The sequence below is a fragment of the Pyrgilauda ruficollis genome, unplaced genomic scaffold (genome assembly GCF_017590135.1).
Source record: "Pyrgilauda ruficollis isolate IOZ18807 unplaced genomic scaffold, ASM1759013v1 scaffold768, whole genome shotgun sequence".
Taxonomy (NCBI): Eukaryota; Metazoa; Chordata; class Aves; order Passeriformes; family Passeridae; genus Pyrgilauda; species Pyrgilauda ruficollis.
In genome coordinates, this window is record NW_024529577.1 from 10307 (window position 1) to 31555 (window position 21249).

Below are 21249 nucleotides of genomic sequence, written 5' to 3' on the forward strand. Positions count from 1 at the left end.
AGACACCTGTCTTCTCAAACCAATACAAATGTTTAAAAAAATATCAGCCATATTTCATAATACCGTAAGTGGTTTATAGCACATCCTAAAAAATGGCACTCACCTTTACTTTTCTGATGTCCATGTGAGATGTTTACATCATCTCAGCCAGTTCAACAGTTAACCGAGTCACACTTGAGTTTGACATAAAGTACAAATAGCATCTTCAGCAACTTAAATGCTTTATTCAGAATGATTCAGGAACCTCTCTCCACACTCTACAGGTCTAGTCACCATGCAATTGTAATGCAAAAAGCACTGCAAACATTAGGAAAAAACTCCATGAGTAGCATGGATTTATTGGAAATAAATCATGCTAAAAACTGATTCTTAACAGGTACAAAAAATCCAACAGCTAAGGAAAGGAGAAGGAAAATTGGATGCATTATGATCAGTGAGTGAAGACTGCTGTCAAAGATCACACAAAAAAAGGCAATGAAGAATATTAATGTACCATTACAGGTGGGAGTACAGGGCAGACAAAAGTTACAAAACACCCCGCTTCAATATTGTTGGGGGTTGGGTTTCTTTCTTTTTTCATTTACTTATAGAAATTTTTTTCCCATAAGTTGTGGATGTGACAGCCTAGTCAGAGAGCGAGAAAACTAGATAAGTTTTCTCAGGGTCGGCTTGTGAGACTTTAGGGAGTTGCAGAGAAACAATGATAGCTTGTTATTATAAACAACCTGCAAGTGTTGTTTCCTTACTCTCTGTTTTCCTGGTTTTCTCTAAGATTGTTTGTAAGAAATATGTTTTTGTTAATTAGCCAATCAGGTGAAATGTATTGATTAATTGACCGATCTGGTCTGTCTGTATCGGAACAGTCTATAAAGAGATTTTTGAAGTAAAGGACACTGTTGCGATGAACTCTCTGTGTGTGGAGACACAAGGCTTGACTCCATTTCAGAACGCTGATTTATTATGTTATATATTATATTAAAATACTACATTAAAACTATACTAAAAGAACAGAGAGAAAAGAAAGATCAGAAGGCTACAAAGAACAAGAATAGAATAGAATGCATAACAAAATCCTGTGACTGCTCACAGCCTCGGCACAGGTGGCTGTGATTGGTCATCAATTGAAAACAATCCACATGGACCAATGGAAGATGCACCTGTTGCATTCCACAGCAGCAGATAGTTATTGTTTACACTTCTTTCCTGAGGCCCTCAGCTCCTCAGGAGGGGAAAAATCCTAGGAAAGGATTTTTAATAAAATATCATAGCTACAGGACACTGCACAAACCAGCCTTCTGGTGAGTCTGTGTCGTTTCTTCCTCAACAGTGACATAAGTTGCTAAGAAACTAACTACTGGATACTTACTGATACTTATGGGTACTTAAGAAAGACAAAAGGCTGTGGCTGAAGTCAGGAGAATAGAGCATCTGGCTATACTTCTTTTTTCTCAGGGAGTTTCTCTCTGAGGGACAGAGATCCCACGAGAATGGGGGGGCAGGTAAAAAGACGGGATTGGGAGCAGCTGGTCTCTCTCGCTCTTTGGCATCGGAGGAGGACAGGCAGGCTGCCGCTTACTGCGGGGAGAATTCACTGGCACTGCTGGAGCTCAGCCCTGAGGGACTTATCACCACCTGCTCATGTGCCCTGGGAAATCCTGAACTTTGCCTCTCCCTGCTCTGCTCCGAGCCAGCCACTGCTGCGCCACCCCCGCTGTTTCTTCGGTACTGCTCTGGGATTCTCCACACTGTAGCCAGCACCGTCCTGCAGTTCAAGCTACCACTGAGGAACTTCTGATACATCTCGTCCACCACCCCGGGATTTTTGATCATTCCTGCTGGTTGTGATAGTAACTGCACCAAAGGGGAAAGTGCCAGCGGCTGAGAAGGTGAGGCTCCTGACTTCCCTAGCAGACACTTGTCTTTCAAACCAATGTGATAACTGATACACACTTTCAAAAATTTAGAAGGTTTATTAAAACCTTATCAAAATGTTATAGATGGATAATGAGATGATTGGCTCTCACAATTAAGGGATGAATATTGTGTGACTATTAAGAGAAGCTTTATTGATACATAGTTATTGTTATGAATAAAAAGTTATCTATTTTTGTTTAAGGTTGCAGAGTTAAAACCGGTTGGACCAGTTGCTGTTAGGAACCGGCCATGTGGTGGGCATCCACAAGGGCAGTTCCCAGTGCTGCAATTTTTCCTTATTTAGTCCTTTTGTTGAATTTTTGTTAAGGTTTAATAAACCTTTTAAAATTTTAAAAGTGAGCAGTTGTCTCTCACAAAAATACAACAGAAGGCTGAATAAAGAAAATAATACAGCGCTGGAGCAAAGATTATATCACCACGTGCTCATCCACAAAATGGATGTTCCGATCTTTATACCTCTAGCTCCTCACAAAATCTTGTCAATTGACTCCTTTGCTGTCCAGTGGTGATCACTTTCTTGCATCTTGATTGGAGGTCAGGTGCTACCATAGTAACAAGCCGACCCTCCCAAATGCCCCGACTACCCAGGCCATCCCATGATAACAATGCAAGGGGGAAGGGAAACATAACTATACATCTACAAAACTTCTCTTAATATTTGCTCTTGAATTGTGACAGTCAACCATTGCATTACTCATCTATAACACCAAGACAAATATTTTTCCATCTATGTACTTTATTCAAATACTGTAATAGTAATGGAAGGCAAAAAGCAACAGAGATATGACTAAAGGTGTAAGAACATGAAATTAGGAAAAAGTGAAAGCTGGTTATCAGGGAATAATTTTAAATACAGTTACTCAACAGAACCATAACACTTGGAAAAGCTGCTCTGCCAGCATACATAGACAATGCCATCATTCCAGCTCTCTGAAAATGACTATTTTCCTGATCTGTAACCCCTTCTATATAGAGTACTGCTGAGGTTACCCCCAGAAACACCGTGGAAATAGTGTGCAGTTACAGTTTCTATCTTCCAAAAAGTCAAGCCTCCCCCACAGCAAGTCAGAGTGCAGTATTCCCACACAGAATACAGCAGTTACTGAAGTGACAGAAACCACAAGTGTGAAATCCTATTAAGTAATCCTGCACTGGAGAAAGCAATTCCTTTTTTTTATTCTTACACCTGCCATAGAAAGTACACACTTCGCTTGATCATCTGGCAATTTCAAAGAGTACTTAATAATCTAAATTTGAGATTAAAGGCTTTTTTTTCTTATCACCTCTTAAATTTCTCCAACCAGAAATTCAACTACATTCAATTGTGCATAGTTTGGAACTTTTGGTAGTGGGGATGTGTCCTAATTCCGACATGACGGCACAGAGACTGTGTAATGCAGGGTTTGCATAGATAGTCTGTCTCTGCCCCAGCCCAAAGAACATTAAGTCATATCAGCTTAGGATTTTGTTGCATTTGTGAAAAACATGAAATTAGGGAAAAAAACCCAAACCAAACAATCCCATTTATATTGGCTTCCCCAATGTCCTCACTTAAGGGGGAGATGGGGAACAAGAGACATATAACACAAGTCATGGCTATTTCAAAGCTTCATGGTCTTAAATGAAGTTTATTGCAGGCCTCAGTGAAAATATTACAAATTCACCAATGCATACACTTCTGCACCTTTGTCCAGGTTGTTGTTATTCTAGAGTAGTTAAGCGCCCTTTTTTATTAAAAAGTTTTTTGTTTGTTTTTACAGTATTGCTGTGTTTTACAACAAAATTAAAAACCATTTGTAGTATCCACCCAGCAACAAAGTTTCCCCAGAACAAACCAAAAGCATAAATGCATGTTATGAAGGGGCCTTTTCTATGTCAGCTGTTTAATGAGTAAGAAAAAAAAAAGAAATCTATCACTTCTGTTTGGTGTTGATGAATTTACTCCATTTTCCAGAAGGCAAATCCTTTCAATAAATATCAGAATAACTTCTGAGATTATGAATTTCCAGAGATATAAGCAGCAGCTCTGTGCAATTTCTCTGGGAGTCCTGTGCTGCCCCTTGTTTCAGTCCAGTGAGATGATGTCAGGAGCACTGCCTTTGCTTCTGGTTATCACTTCTGTCTTGCTCCTGCTGGAGGAGCTAACATGTGTGCTGCTCTCATGGTGGCTGGTTGATGTGGTGATGCTGCCAGGCACACTGCTTGTTAAGGTTGAGGTGAGACTATCCAAAAACATAGGAGGACAGTACTGCTTGAAACAACGAAGAATAAAGAGATTAACTGCACAAGGGAAATGTATACTCTGAAGAGTGACAAGCACAAAACATTTTACTATCAGAACCTTGTTAACACATGCATAGCAAAAATCAGAGTTCTGCAAACCAGCAAGTAACGAAGCAAAGATGAGCCATGAGTCCTTTCCCTCATCCTCCCCTTTTTGTTTTTCTTATTAAATAGTTAGCTTGAACATTTATTAGTGCATGAAGAAACACTATCATGTCCACAAAAAAACCCCACCCACAAAACCCCTTAACATTTGGAGAATGTTCACTGCCCATAGGTACCGGGCCCAACTGCCTATTTCAGGCTCCTTTCATCATGAAAGGCAGCAAAATGCTTTCTGCTCCTTAAATGGAGGTTAGAATAATTTCATTCCCTCACACAGCAGCAGCTGTACTAAACATTTTCATAATATACACCTGCAACAATATATGCAGTTATCTAAACATTTTATTAGTGATAAATGAGCCCTGATCAAGTCTGATAAAGAAAAATTTTTAAGTTGATTTAAATTTCCTGAAGCAAAAGACAAGCCATTTCAGAGCTGAACATTCTAAGCATTTAGAAACAGAACAGGGTTGCCAGATGTCAAAGAAGATAAGACACCCCACACACATGTTGTTTGACACACTTTATTTTCTCTTACCCTGTGGATTCAAATCTCGGGCATATGTTTGAAACTGAGCCTGAGCTGTTTGAACTGTCCAAAATGGACAGTTCATAGCAGCATACTTGCTTGCAGTCTTCCACATGAACAAACTTCTGTTATTCCCACTTTTGGCAGTTCAGATCTCAAGGTCAGGCAGAGAGTATTGCAAGATGCAGTAAGTGGAAAGAAAAGGAGGAAGTTCATCCTTCATTTTTAAGACACCAGAAAGTCAACTCTACTCTAAGAGACCTACTACTGTTTTTTTCTAGTGACAGAGGTGAAAAAGAATGTCTGCTTCAGAGCCTCTTGTCTTAGTTAGAGAGCTGATATTCCCCCACATTTCAAGGCTGTAGTCTGTCTGCATAGGAATCTAGTTACAGTAAAAATTGTTCTCCCTAATGGTGTAAATTTTAAATTTCCAGGGAAGGAAAAATACCACCTGGTTCCTTATGACCTACAAAAATTCCATATAATCCAAAGCCAATGGAGTCGAAGTGTTGCATGGAAGAATTTATTATAAAAGTATTCAGTCATGTGCCCTTCAAATTAATGAAGATATTTTCTTTAGAACCTAATCTCCTACTAATATAAAAAAGAACAGAAATAACAATCAGTGTGGTCTATTTACAGAGCTTAATCTGGCTTACAGATAGACAGCATAAACTAAGAGCATGAAGTACATGATCATAGAATCCCACAATGGTTTTGGTTGGGAGGGACCTTCAAGACCACCTAGTTCCAAACCCATGCTATGGGCAGGGACACTTTCCACTAGACCAAGTTGCTCAAAGCCCCATCCAACCTGGCCTTGAACACTTCCAGGGATGGGGCATCCACAGCTTCTTTAGGCAACCTATCCCAGTGCCTCACTACCCTCAGTGTATTTAAGTTAGTGCTGTGCAAGTATCTGCTTTGCCTAGAAAGGCAAACTACCAATAAAGACCGAGTTTCCATGCTTGGATTTATCATAGTAAGGCTAAACTCAGTCCTCCCTTAATGCATTTTCATTATCACCTCTTGTTGGGAAAATGGCTTTTCCTGGTCTGTGGTTAGGTCTAAGCAAGTGGACTGCATAAATGTGATAGTTATTTGAGCAGTATGTCACAAAAAACAGACTTGAAAATTAACCTCACAGCAGTTCAGAAACATACCTGTGAATCAGCTGGGATTAGTGAAAGAAAATTCAGTCCTAGAAAGAAGGATAATAAATTGATGAGTCTTTCTTTTATGCATACACAACAAATTTAAGGAACTTTTTTTGTGGTCATAGAACAGATTTTGCAATTGTTGTACAGTTTCTAAATGGAATATACTACTGTGACACCACTCTCAATGACTACCTCAGACAGCAGCAAAACAAGTTATTTAGTACATGTGTCTCTTTTTAAGAATGAGGATGACACGATGTATTATTCACTGGATATTGCTGGGTGGTTCAATGTGGTTGCTTAGATGGAGGTTGCCATTTGGAGCTGTTGGTTCATAATGCAAGTTTCACTGCATATTGTACCTGACTTGGCCAAACTGGGACATGAAGAGTGTCATCACAATAAAGATGCTGGAATGAAGTCAAGTCACAACATGCACAAGTCCAAAACCAAGCAGCAGATCTCTTCCTCCACCCATGGGCATTCAATAAGAAAACATTTTTAATATCATCCCCATTTTGTGTCTAGACAAATAGAAGGAACAAAGAAGAGGAAACTACAAGTAGTTCAAGGTATATCCTCTAAGATCAGTGACAACTAGCATCCATCTTTTATACCAGTAGCGTGTAAGCATTTAGGGCAAGATGTTTAAACTTATGAAACCAATGAGAAATTATGGTCTTTTTTTTGTTTTGTTGTTAAATATTGGCCTTGTGTTTGCTATGTCAACAGAAAAAAATGATAAACTTCTTCCCTCCCTCTCCTCTCACCTCCAAATCTGTCCTGTCCATTGACATCTCCCCTTTTTCCATTAGAGAAAAAATTTGAAGGAAATTTAAGCTTAGCTGCTTTTACAGAATTGACAGCTTCTTTTGGTCTTGCACATTCTAGAACTTCAGTCAATAGAGATAGACAACAGTTCTAGATTTCTGCTCTCTGAGCTTTCTCTCCTATCCAATTTGGGAAGACAACCAATTTCTTAACAAGGGAGAAGTAGAAGGAGGGAGCAGTAAGGGAAACAAAATGGACAGAGAAACAAGGGGAATTATATCAATTTCACTGCCAAACTGGTGCTGAAAGAAGAGGGGGGAAAAAAGGGCAATGTTTCAGGGCATAAATGAATACAGGCAATGAAAGGGGGAGAGGGGAAGTACAGGAGGGCAATGTGACACCTGTCAGCACAAGTTACCATTTCCTGGGCTCTGGGTTTGTTACAGCCAGCAAAGAGAACCCTCAGAGTCTCTATATACAGTGTTTTTTTTCAAGGAGCCAGGATAGAAAACAAAAACTGGGACATGAAGAGTGTCATCACATTAAAGATGCTGGAATGAAGTAAAGTCACAACATGCACAAGTCCAAAAACAAGCAGCAGGTCTCTTCCTCCACCCACGGGCAGCCAATAAGGAAACATTTCTAATATCATCCCCGTTTTGTGTCTAGACAAATAAAAGGAATGAAGAAGAGGAAACTACAAGTAGTTCAATGTATATCCTCCAAGAGCAGTGACAACTAGTGTCCATCTTAAACACCATTTGCGTGTAAGCATTTAGGGCAAGATGTTTAGAATTATGAAACCAATGAGAAATTACCACATTTTTTGTTTTTTGGGTTTTTTTTTCTAAATATTGGCCTTGTGTTTGCTATGTCAACAGAAAGAAATGATATACTCCCTCCCTCTCCCCTCACCTCCAAATCTCTTCTGGCCTGTGACATCTCTCCTCCTCTTCTCCATTAGAGAAAAATTTTGAAGGAGATTTTAAAGGTCAGCTGTATTTACAGAACTGACAGCTTCTTTTGTCTGTGCAAGTTCTAGAACTTCAGTTGATAAGAGCTGAACAACAGTTCTAGACTTCTCTCAGCTTATTCTCCTATCCAGTTTGGGAAGACAACTGATTTCTTAACAAGGGAGAAGTGGAGGGAGGGAGCAGTAAGGGAGCCAAAATGGACAGAGAAACAAGGGGAATGATATCCATCTCATTGCCAAACTGGTGCTGAAAGAAGAGGAAAAAACCCAGAGATGTTGCAGGGGAGGAATGGAGACAGGCAATGGAGCAGGGAAAGGGAAGTACAGGAGGCCAAAGTGACACCTGTCACCACAAGTCACCACTTCCTGGGCTCTGGGTTTGTTACAGCCGGCCAAGAGAACCCCAGAGTCCCTATACACAGTGTTCTTTTCAAGGAGCCAGGATAGAAAACAATCAGTATCCCCACCTTTTGTCTGATATTTAGCAGCAGTGTTGAAGAATACATCATAGGCATTTAGGGTATGTCTAGGTAAAGAAAGTCAATAGAGGTCAGCTCACAGATTGTAGCTCACCTTAACCTTTTTCATACAGTCTAGACAGAGCACCACTACAATCAGCTAGCAGAGTAACTACACTGAGGGCTGGGATGAGTCAGCACCCTCACATCTCTAGTAACTAAAACAAGCAACTACTCTCCCTCACATCTACAACACGTAACTACCGGATGTTTACACAAAGTCTGGCTGAGCACAGCAAGAGCAGCTTCTGGCTGCCGTGCTCAAGTGCCAGTTTGTACCCCAAAAGCAGTGCTTGTCACATCACTGCTGCAAAATGCAATCTGAAAATGGGCAGACAGCCTGTACTAGGCTTGTCTAGATAGCACATCAGTGCCATACTGCATATAGACTTGTTCCATTAAAAAAGACAAAAACAAAGCGTTAATAAATTCTTCCAATTTCTACCCACCCCATAAATTAATACTGTTGTCAGAACATACGTGAAAACCGCCCAGCACCTACCTGGCAAGTCTGATGAAATACTGGATATTGGTGGGTGATGGAATGGTACTGGGTAGTCTGTTAATGAAGGTGGAATAGCAGCAGCATCAACCGTTGTCATGCTGGGCACTCTGACAGTAGGTGGCTGATACACAAGGACCCTGTTTCAAACAGCATGGGAAATTACAAACAACCTGTCTGTTAGTTACAGAAAAAAAATTATGCACCACTGTGCCCTTTCATCCACAGGGTCACTATGTTATAATACAACTATAGCATGGCTACTCACTGTACAGTATTCCAACTCTAATTTCCTCTTTCATAACAGTCATAATAACATGACCCTATCTTGGCTCTCAGCAGCAGCTGTGACATAACAGCAAGTTAGCATTAAAACAAAGTACAGTGCTGGAGTAATTTATAACATTTACCATTCAGAGAAAGTAATGTAGTAAGTAATCTATCTGTGGAGTACCCTGGAAGGGATGTGCAGGTAGCCAGAGCCAGAAGGAGAGTGCTTGTTTCAATTTCTCTACATAACTGTTCCTCAGTGACAACCTGTCACGCCAAGGGTGCAAGTGGCCATTATTCAGCCCCTGAAGCACAGATTACACATGGGAGTTAAATATCAAAACCCATCTTTACTCACAGCCTGAGCCCAAGCTAAGTTCAGCTCTCCAAGAGCATGCAACTAGTTAAAACCCTTTTGCATCCTTACCTGCTGCCCAATTACTTCACAGCACTGTTAAAGATGACACCACAGGCATTCAGGCACCAGCCATATGCATAAAATATTTCATAAACTCCAAGTCAGATGGAAACCCCCAGAATCCCATTCCCAGCTGCTCTGCATTGCTCCCTTCAGCCCATCAGCCATGAGTGTTATACACTCATGTCTTCCTCCCCAGACTGCTGCCTTGCTACTTCTGAATTCAAAACCTTGGATTTCAGACCCTTCCTTCTCAAGCATCTCTTATACTTCAGCCTACATTGTTTCTGCCTATAAGAAGACACCCCACAGTTTTGTCAAAACTAGCATTCAGGCAACACTGTTTACAGGAGATAAGCTATTCCCCAAAAGCCTGGCTATGACTTGGATTTAAAGAAAGAAAACATGCCATATCCATACCCAAACAGCAAGGAAAGTACATCACTCACAGAGACAAGAAAACTCAGCCCTTCTACAATTACGGTTGCACATAGCCATCTCAAACAAGCACAGGAGCATGGAAGCAAGTCTTGGTGCCTTCTGAAACTTCATTAAGAGATGTATTTGCAGCTATTTTTTCTTATAAAAATTAAAAACCATGTATTTTGCAGAGGGACTCCTCCACAATCCTCACAAAAAGCAACAGAATTTCAGTATTGCTGCTGAAAGTGGTTGAAAATGACCAACTATTTGTTCACCAAAAATCACACATTCCTGTGAACTAGAGACACAGTACACCTACTCATTACTTCAAGAGTTGGCAAAAAATAAGGGGTTTGTTTGTATTACTATTATTTTAGTACAAGACATTAGCCACTACAGTGAGAGACAGAAACACACCTCATGCAACACTAACAACTCATTACTAAAACCTGATGCTTGGAATCACCTTGTGGAGCAGTGAGCACTGGTGAGCCTAACCAGTGCCCCTCACTCCCTGCAGGTCTCCTGTGCCCTATGGGCCATGAGCAAGAATGTTATGGAAGTCACAAACAGTACCTGCAGCCAAAGTGTGCAGACTGGGACAGACAGGTGACACAACAGTAAAGAACTTGGTTAAGCCTGCCACTGAAGTCAGGCATGACAACAAAGATGGAGCAGTTGACAGAGTACTTGGGAAGTTATTGGTTGTGCTAACCAAGTTGCAGGACTGACAGATAACCATGGCCAACAACAGTGTCCAAGACATTCCAGAGTGTAATAGAGGAGGAAAAGCTTGTCTTGATTCAAAACAGCAAAGTGCCTCCCTTCCAAGACTGACAGGGTGGATGAAAAACACAACACAGCCTCATTTCCTGGGCACCAGAGCAGATTAGATAAAGGGTATAACAGTGAGAAAAAAAAGACTTAAGATGACACTAACTTAACAAGAATGCATAAAGCTCCTCCACTTGGCATAATCTACTTTCTCAGGAGAATATTGTCCATTCTCTTAATTAACTTCCTTTTCTATGGAGAAATGGCCCTGCAAACACAGCAACAGTGAGCACAAGTTTTTTGTGATATGCAAAACTATTTAATAGTGTTTTGCCTGTACAAAGGTACTGTATCAATACAACCTTCTGCAAGGAGAGGCCTAGAAATTCTCCTCTGGAAGTGTGGAGCTGGATCCTGAAGAGAGATTAAAAATCCATTTCTGTACAGATCAGTTTATCTGAGACATTACAGAATTATAACTAACTTTAAAATTGACAAACCCTTTGGTTGGGCTCCCGTGTATTTCAGACATAAATATGCACTTCCTTTTGGCAGGAGGATCTTCCTCTTCATCAGAAGAACTTTCTACTGTCAAGTCAATAACATCGACTTTCTTCTTGTTTACTTCATTGGCCACTGTCACAGAACAGGGTTTCCTAAAAACACTGGAACCTGAAGAAGATAATAGAACATCACTGTTTTCTAAATGCTGTTGACATCAGCAGTTTCTATCTGCAACAGAACCAGATTATCTTCCTGGCCACTACAGAGAATGCTATTGCCAGGAACTGTTTTATAAGTATTCTGTGTGTCGAGGGTTGACGCTGGAATTACAACTGCACCACGAACTTTGCTTTGATTTCTTCTTAAATATATTATCACAGAGGTGTTACCACCATTTCTAATTGGCCCAGCCTTGGCCAGCAGCATGTCCATCTTTGGAGCCATCAGGGATTGGCTCTGCTGGACATGGTAATAGAGGAGGAAAAGCTTGTCTTGATTCAAAACAGCAAAGTGCCTCCCTTCCAAGACTGACAGGGTGGATGAAAAACACAACACAGCCTCATTTCCTGGGCACCAGAGCAGATTAGATAAAGGGTATAACAGTGAGAAAAAAAAGACTTAAGATGACACTAACTTAACAAGAATGCATAAAGCTCCTCCACTTGGCATAATCTACTTTCTCAGGAGAATATTGTCCATTCTCTTAATTAACTTCCTTTTCTATGGAGAAATGGCCCTGCAAACACAGCAACAGTGAGCACAAGTTTTTTGTGATATGCAAAACTATTTAATAGTGTTTTGCCTGTACAAAGGTACTGTATCAATACAACCTTCTGCAAGGAGAGGCCTAGAAATTCTCCTCTGGAAGTGTGGAGCTGGATCCTGAAGAGAGATTAAAAATCCATTTCTGTACAGATCAGTTTATCTGAGACATTACAGAATTATAACTAACTTTAAAATTGACAAACCCTTTGGTTGGGCTTCCTTGTGTTTCAGACATAAATATGCACTTCCTTTTGGCAGGAGGATCTTCCTCTTCATCAGAAGAACTTTCTACTGTCAAGTCAATAACATCGACTTTCTTCTTGTTTACTTCATTGGCCACTGTCACAGAACAGGGTTTCCTAAAAACACTGGAACCTGAAGAAGATAATAGAACATCACTGTTTTCTAAATGCTGTTGACATCAGCAGTTTCTATCTGCAACAGAACCAGATTATCTTCCTGGCCACTACAGAGAATGCTATTGCCAGGAACTGTTTTATAAGTATTCTGTGTGTCGAGGGTTGACGCTGGAATTACAACTGCACCACGAACTTTGCTTTGATTTCTTCTTAAATATATTATCACAGAGGTGTTACCACCATTTCTAATTGGCCCAGCCTTGGCCAGCAGCATGTCCATCTTTGGAGCCATCAGGGATTGGCTCTGCTGGACATGGTGGAAGCTTCTAGCAGCTTCTCACAAAATCCACCTCTGTGGCCCCCCACTACAAAAAAAACAGGCCATGCAAAACCAATACAATCCACCCCTCATCTCTGTGAATCACATATTTAAGAATAAATCAAAACACAGTTTGTGGTGCAGTTGTAATTGCAGCCAGAGAAGGGCAGGAGCGAAAACGTGAGGGAAAACAACTGTGCAGACACTAAGGTCAGTAAAGGAGGGGGAGGAGGTGCTCGAGGCGCTGGAACTGAAATTCCTGTGCAGGCTGTGGTGCTGATCATGGTGAAGCAGGCTTCCCCCCTGTAGCCCATGGAGGTTCACAGGGGATGAAGAGATCCACCTGCAGCCCATGGAGAAGCCCCATGCCAGAGTGGGTGGATGCCTGGGAGGAAGCTGTGATGCTGTGTGAGACCTGTGGAGAGAGGGGCCCCACTTCCAGGCTGGAGCAGCCTGTCCTTGAAGGACTGAACTCCATGGAACAGTGACCCACACCACAGCAGTTTGGGGAGGACTGTTGCCCATGGGATGGACTCATGTTGCAGCAGTTCGCAGAGAGCTGTCTCCCATGAGAGGGACCCCACAGTGGAGAAGGGGAACAACTCCTCTCCCTGAACAGCAGGAGAAGCCTGGGGTGATGAACTGACCATAACGCCTATTCCCTGCCTCCTTGTGCTACTGAGGTAGGAGGTAGAGCTGAGGAGGGAGGGGCGGGGGAAGGTGTTTTTAAGGGCTTGTTTTACTTCTCATTATCCTGCTCTGATTTTGTTAGCAATAAATTCACCTTATATCTCTAAGTTTATCCTGTTTTTCCCCGATGGTATTTACTGAGCAATCTCTCCCAGTCCTTAACTCATGAACCATTTGGTAAATTTTCTCTCCTCTGTCCAGCTGCAGCAGGGGAGTGAGTGAACGTCTTTCGTGGGTTCCTGGCATTCAGCCAATGTCAACCCATGACACTGTGTCATGTTGAGAATATTAAAACACAAGTTTTAGTCTTCACTTATCAATTTAAGGACCTAAAACAAGAACAACCTTTCGCTTTCTTAACTGCTATTATAAAGAGCAAAGACAAAGCCCAAACAAACGCATACTTTTAGAGACACAACCCTTGCTTTTTAGTTTATATGACAAGAAAGTTAGAAGTATTAAGCCCTCCAGTAAACAAACACCAACATTCAAACATTATCCAAGTTGCATCTAAATATCCAAGTTGGTTTGCAATCAGTACCCATATGTACATACTTTCTATTTTGGTGCACTGTGGACTTGAGACTTTCATAGCTTCTTTCTTTGGCCTCATGGGGCACCAGGACCCATCTTCTTGGAATTTGATCTCATCCACATCTGAACATTCATTAAGGATTTCCATAAAGAGCCTGAAAAAGAGGGCTGAGTGGTTTCATTTTTGATTTAAAGTGAAATTTTTATTCTAACTGAAGACAGTGGAAAAGCCAATTATGATCACCTTCCATTCATTGAATGTGCTCTCTCCCTAGTTCCTCTTACCTGAAAGCCTGTAATTATAGACTTTGCAGACATTGACAACTAAAAGAATATCCCAACCTACCCATATTCCACTCCAACATTACTGCAATGCATAGATTTCAATACAGAAGCAGAAATAATCATACTTTGAACCAAGTTTAACACTTTGTTATGAGTTAAAAGTTGAATTTTAAATTTAATAGCCTCGAAGATAAGGTCACATAAAAAGGAGACTTTAAATATCAGACTTGGATTTGTTCAGAGGAAATATACTGAGGCTCACGAGTTTGATGATGCAGTTGGGAGACAAACTTGTGCAGTTCGTTACATGGTAAGAGAAACTAACAGTCAGTTCCTCTCACTCTTAAGTATTTTGACAAAGAAAATAATATGAAATGGCTAAACCTCAAGTCAGAAAAGTTGCTATTAAGTACATAATGAAAAATATTAAGTGATTGTGTAATCTGCAAACCCAGTCTCTTACCCATCTAATATTAGGCTCTCATAAGTTGCCTTTTTGTCACAGACAGGGCAGATCCAGGTAGGCTTCTTTTCATTCATTTGAAGATAAAGAGCAGCATCAAAACATTGCAGGTGTGCGCAAGTAACGGCCCGGCATGGGATTGTCAGTCTCATTTTTCCCAGCTGCAGAAGATGCATTTAGAGGGAGTCAGAACAGAAGACAGTGAAGTAGGCCTGGATAGCTAACAACTGTCTCCTCTCACCACAGAGGGTGTCCAGGGCTAAGGGCGCTGCAAGCAAATCCACCCTATCAATGCACTTACAGTACACTTCAAGGAACAATAAAGCCATCCTCAAAATCTCCACTGAGTTGTCAGAAATATTTCTAATGGACCTGCATCAACATTATTTCCAGGATTTTTTAAATGAAATACCTGCTTTTATAATTTTCTTTTAACCAAATATTTAAAGAGTTTTTCTGAGGTCCAGTTACATGTTAGACTCTTTAATGTTTAACTGAACAGACCAGTCACAAACACAAGGCCAGTTTCTATCTGGGGAGAGAAACCCCAAGGCAGTGTTGCCTTGTTACACAATGATCAATTTTTCTTCTTATAGTAGCTGACAGTATAAGCAATACCACCAAGATGAGCAGATCTGAAGTTTTATTTACCACTGTATCCTTTAATTATTCTGTTACCCTGCCCAATTAGTCTCAACACCTCAGTATGAGATTACTCCTTTTAAAGACCTCACTATACACACACGAGTAGCAATTTGATTCTGACTGCGCTACATCTGAGGCATTCACAGTTCCAAACTGTAGTTGGGTGCATGCTGCTACAATCAGGTGCTTGTAGATGCACCCTTCTCCCCACTATTTTATATTATTGAATCAGTATATAACAAAAGCCAGTGATGTTTCTAAAGTGGGTCTTTTTAAAAGCAGCCCAACTCTGCACTAAAGATAAAAATAGAAATCTGTATCTGTTAATTTCCAGATGTACTTACAGGACACATCAGAGATACCCGCAGACTGGTTGTGGCAATCTCACTATCAGGATCTGCAGTTAGTTTTTCTTTAACTATAAAAATAAGAAGTTATACACAGATGTCATTATTGAAAATGCTAATCTTGATTCACTGGTACATGTCCTTTATTTCCAGCTATCTAAGAAAATTAAGTATCTAGGAAACTAGTTCATAGCGATGTTATAGATGGATGAGATTATTGGCTCTGGGGGGGGGGGGGCATGGCAACACCTGACCTCCAATCAAGTTACAAGAAAGCAGTCTCCACCAATAAGAAGAGTTGACTGACAGACTTTGGGAAGGGCCAGGGTTGGCTGATGCATCCCCCAGGAGTATAAAAGACTGAGCAGCCATCTTGAAGATGAACTGGCCATGTGGTAGGCAGCCATGAGGGCAGTTCCCAGTGCTGCAATTTTTCCTTATTTAGTCCTTTTGTTGTATTTTTGTTAAGGTTTAATAAACCTTTTAAAATTCTTTAAGTGAGCAGTCGTTTCTCACAAAAATACCAAACAACAATAGCTTCACTATTTATAAGTAACTGGCAAACACTGTGCATCGCAAAGTTGTTTGATGTGCAGCAGATGCACTGACAGCCACAATGGTTAGTAGAGCAAACTCAACCTAACATACAAAGAGAGAAAATAATTATCAGTGAGCAAGGTACAATCAGCATCACATGCAAGTGAAGAAAATTTAGAACATCTACTTCCACCTCACAGCCCACCACAGTAAGTAGTGTTCATGGTATTCATTTCAGATGGTGTGCTCCTTACCAGCACAGGGACCCTCACTGAAAAAGTGTGTGATGCCTCAGCAACAGCAAAGGGAACCTTTGATACTCTGGGCATGGACTTTCTTCTCAAAATTATGCAAATTCTTGAAGTATTACAAATTCTAGGTTTAAAGAGCCACCAACCATCCTCAAAAAGTATAGACAAGCAAATTAATTAGACTTACTTAGTGCTCTGGAATGATCGGGGTTTCTGATACCTTTCATTTTTAACCTCTGTAAAAGCATAGCTGAAGTGAGCTGGCGAACGAGATACACAGACATGGAGTAATTCTACAAAAAGAGTGATTGAAGATTAAATGTTGATTTCATACAGTACTTCCACTATGACAACAGATTACTATTTACACTAGTTGTAGCATCCAGCAAAAAAACCACATGTGATTTTTGCTTAATAGTTATGAAAAGCAGACAGACGACTTCATTACTGTGAAAGAGTCCAATACTCTGCTAGAATTCTCCTGCCAATCAAATCCAATTGTCCTACTCCAGTTATGACTTAACTAAGAATGTTGGAGGTTAGGATTTTTTCTTTTTGTTTTCTTTCTCTTAGGAATTTTTCTCCCATTTTGTTGCTAAGAAACAATAATGACTGATACTTAAGAGAGACAAAAGAAGTAACCATGGAGAAGGGGGAGGAGTGCAGCTGGCTTTACTATCTTAGCTGAAATTATGTAGCAATGAGATGAGAAAAAGAACAGTAACAGCAACAATACTAATGACTGAGGGTACAAGAAAAGGAACAATTGACACAGAAACTCCCTGACAACAGACAATACCAGACAGCTCCCTCTCATCTCATTGCTGTTTTCAGTAAATTGTTCTTATCTCAACCCATGATCTTTAGCTTTTGTGCCTCCAATTCTCCAATCCAGCCCCCAGCAGGGGAGGGGGAGAGGAAAGCAGGGGAGCGAGTGGCAGGTTTGGAGGGTCTCCAGGGGAGCATTAAATTGGGGAGTACCATTGCTAAACCAGGACATTTACACAAATAGTCACATAGGAATAAGTAGTTCTTGACACAGCAACAGCTTGAGGGGCTGTTGCAAACATTATTTAAACCTAAGATGAATTCAGAAATTTCCCACTGTCCTTTTCTTTCTTTAAAAAATCCCTAGGTGGATTTCTAAACAACCACACAGCCATTTTAAAGGCCAATTTCTTTTCAGCTGTGATATATGATATGTAATTCGTGCTGTTATAGAATATAAAATAAAATATATGTAGTAATAGTTAAAAGGAATATGAAGGGATATTGTAAACTCACATGCGGGGTCTGGGGAATGTTACAGCCTGAGGGGGATTGCATGGCATTGCAACATTGTAGCTGGCAGCGGGAAGATCTAATTTACAATCTAAAGAACCTAGCCAGGGTGGAAATTGGTGACGCTGGAACGATCATCGCTGGGCTGATTGGCGAGATCAAGATAGCGAGGGCTATCGGGAGAAATTGCATCCCAATATTGTATTCCTGTAAATATGCTGTCAGCCATCACTGCCTGCCAGGAACTGCTTTACAAAACCAAACCCAGAGACAGAGAGCAACATGAATATGTTTGACCGACGTTCATCACTGACCATGAGCGACATCCTCTAGTCCAGCTCAGAGAAAGAGACACATGAATATGATTGACTATGAAAAGAACAAGAGGAACTCTGCCTCGGGCCAGAAAAACAGTATAAGAACAGACTGTACCAGACCGCATTTGCGAACAGAGGGGGTTCAGTGTGATAGAGGCCGGACCATGGCTCACCTGGCGTCAATCCCCGGGGTCGACATTGTCTCTTATTTTTGTGGCTTTCAATACTGTATATCGGTCGTGCAATAAATTCTATTTTTAATTATTAAATTGGCTTATTTCATTTTTAATTATAACACAGCTATGATTAGTGATGTGATAGATGAGTAATGTGATGGTTGACTCTCACAATTAAAAGGCAAATATCATGTATATATGTTAAGAGTAGTTTTATAGACTTATGTTTTACCCCCCTTGAGTTGTTATCAGGGTGTGGCCTGGGTTTGGGACATTTGGGAGGGTTGGCTTGTTACTATGGCAACATCTGACCTCCAATCAAGATTTAAGGAAGTAAACTCCACCACTGGACAGCGAAGAAAGAGTCGATGGACAGAACTTTGGGAGGGGCTAAAGGATTAAAAGGCAAAACCTCCATTGTGTGGATGAGCACATGGTGGGGAAAAAATCCTTTGCTCTCGGTGCCATAATATTTTCTCTATTCAGTCTTCTGTTGTATTTTTGATAAGGTTTTAATAAACCTTTAAAATTTTTTGAAAGTGAATATCATTTCTCACAGTGATCAGTTTAAAAAGTTTTCTCCAGTGGACAATTCCAACAGATACCGAGACACATGCCTTAGAATATATGCCTACATAATTTCATTTTTCACACCATCAGGCTACAAGGAAGTGAGTAGGTCTTCCTTTTGTTATTTTGTCATGTCTGAACTGTTTTGTACTATTTACACCACAAAAGGAGCTTGTTATTTTTGACACGCACTTCAGGCAACCCTTAACAGCTGGCTTTCTAATGTGAATTCTATAAGGAAGTCTTTATCATCTGTATGTGAATCATATTTATGTTACTGAAAAGTACAATCGTTCTGGAACAAATTTTATTTCCTGGCATTTTAAGTTCAGCCACCTAATACTAAACACTTGCTGGTGTATGCATTGCCAGCAACATCAGGCAGTAGGAGAGAAGAAATGCTAGATGAGGTTATTTAGACAACTTCCCACATCCTACACAACATACAGTTTACCTTTCCAATTTCCGAAGCCCAGGAAATGGAAATCTGGTTTGGCACTGCTGATGACAACCTAACTAGAGATGTTATATTTAAGGGGCGCCCAGGTCGCTTCTGTTCAATTCCATTTTTTGGTGGTGGAGCATATCCCTATAGGAAGAAAGGACAATTAACATGTTACCAAGTCTCCCTGCTGCACTCTGAAACCTGCTGACAGAGACTCGTAAGTTTTAAACAGATCTTAGGGAAGCAGGTAAACCTAGAGGATCTCTAGGCTGGAGACCAAATCCAACACAATCTGAAAAATATGAGTCTTTGACAGTCTAACACTGTAAGTCAACCACAATTATAAGGCACTTTTTGTTTTAAGGGGTTTTATAGAAATGCTGAAAAGGTGAAAGAACACAGCTTGGGTCCAGGTAAGTTCACTGAAAAAATAAAAAGTAATATTGATGCTTTGTTTGTTCCCACATACACACACATTGAGAGTGGAACATCACAAGGATACAGCCTTAGTGACAAACACAGCAACTCATGAAGAGTTATCTCAGTGTTTCACACCCAGAAAACAATGATTCTATGTAAAAAAGAAGTATTGTTCCAAGAGCTCCACATCTCCTTGGTGCCTGCTTTGCCTTGCATCAACTACACCTGGCCCAGTTAGCTACGAGTTGTCATCTGTCCTCTGCCAAGGTCCCTAAAGAAGGGCTGTACATGGAATATCAGCTTTATTTAAGAGATCATAGAATGGTTTGTGTTGGAAGCAACCTTAAAGATCATCTAGTTTCAACCCCCTCACCATGGGCAGGGAATAATAGGCTTTGCTGTTATCTGCAGAAACAAAATAAACTAGATATTGTTTGCTCAGTTTTGATGAAAAATTTCATAACCTGGACAACTTTTCTCTGTAGTTTTATTTCGTAAATGATGTTTACAAATTGAATCAGGAGTCATCCAGTTCCCTTTTGCTTCTAGGCAAGCACATAATCTCCAGTGTATCGTGAGCAGAAAGTACTTGTGCTGTCTGAAGGAGCACATGGCCTAACTGCAGCTTATTCATCTCACCCTGCATCTGTCATGATGAAAGCAAGCCAGTCTGCAACAGGAACTGAAAATCTCTGTTCTGAGTTCATACAGACAGCCTGTAGTCCACTCATTTCAAAAACTCATCCTGCACTGGAAAAATGCCAATAAAAGATTGCAGATCTATGTCTTACACAGAACTGACCACCAGATTTTATTTAGTTCAAGATGGTATTGTTCTATACAAGAAACTCTCCCAGAAAGGATATACATTCACGTGTATATATTTTTTTACCCAGAGAAACACACACATTCACACACAGCCTATTGCTTGGGAAAAGAGTTACTGTGAAAGACCCTAGGTCTGAAAATAAAACCCAGAAATAAAGAGCCTCTTCCACTGTCCAAGGGTGACTTTATGATGCTTGTATCCCCAATTATCTGTTCTGCTTATGCTGGATATTGAGTTCTGTGCTTTTAAGATTAGACCTGAGAGCAAAGGGAGGGGGAAGCGGTGGCACGCAGTTTCTCTGCAGAAGCTTCACTTGACTCCCCCGGAATTCCTTTTCTCACTGTGCTGCCGAACTCAGACAGCGAGAGAGTGATAAGGCTCTCAGTGCTCTCTCTGAGTTCTTGGCTTTTGCAGAAAGAGAGGGAGAAACAGGGAGTTTTTCTTTGTTTTTTTTCGCTGGTTTTCCTCATAAGCTACAGCAAGTAAATTTTTCCCCAAGACTGTGTCTTTTTTCCTGGAACTGTTGATATGGGAAACACATATGCTTATGAAAATACAGAATTTTAGAGGCATATAATATACTTAGGCAGATGGTGGGGAAAAGAGAAAATGTTTAGCAAGCAGATACAGCTTGTACCCAGCACACATAGGAATGTAACTTGCTAGAAAGGAGGTCAGGCAGACAGCCTCAGAGGCCAGGGTCTCGAGGATTTTTTTTGTTTGTTTGTTGAGTCATGGTGAGAGAGGCCAAGGTCTCAACAAAGTCCTGACGAAAAGGGTCAGAGAAATTGGAGTTTCGGCAGAGGAGGCCGGGACTTCTTAAATAAGATATATTTCCTTTAGGGTAAAGG

General features: G+C 40.6%; 1 protein-coding gene across 1 annotated transcript; it reads right to left on the reverse strand.

Annotated features, from left to right (window-relative positions):
- Positions 1-4000: 4000 nt before the first annotated feature.
- LOC121363799 (E3 SUMO-protein ligase PIAS2-like) lies at positions 4001-19293 on the reverse strand (the record flags this gene model as incomplete). Its single annotated transcript, XM_041486448.1, has 9 exons — positions 4001-4186; positions 6016-6053; positions 8777-8916; positions 11162-11333; positions 13854-13987; positions 14581-14741; positions 15570-15643; positions 16548-16653; positions 19159-19293. Coding segments are annotated over 9 exons (1146 nt in total), but the record flags the coding sequence as incomplete, so codon positions are not given.
- Positions 19294-21249: the final 1956 nt, after the last annotated feature.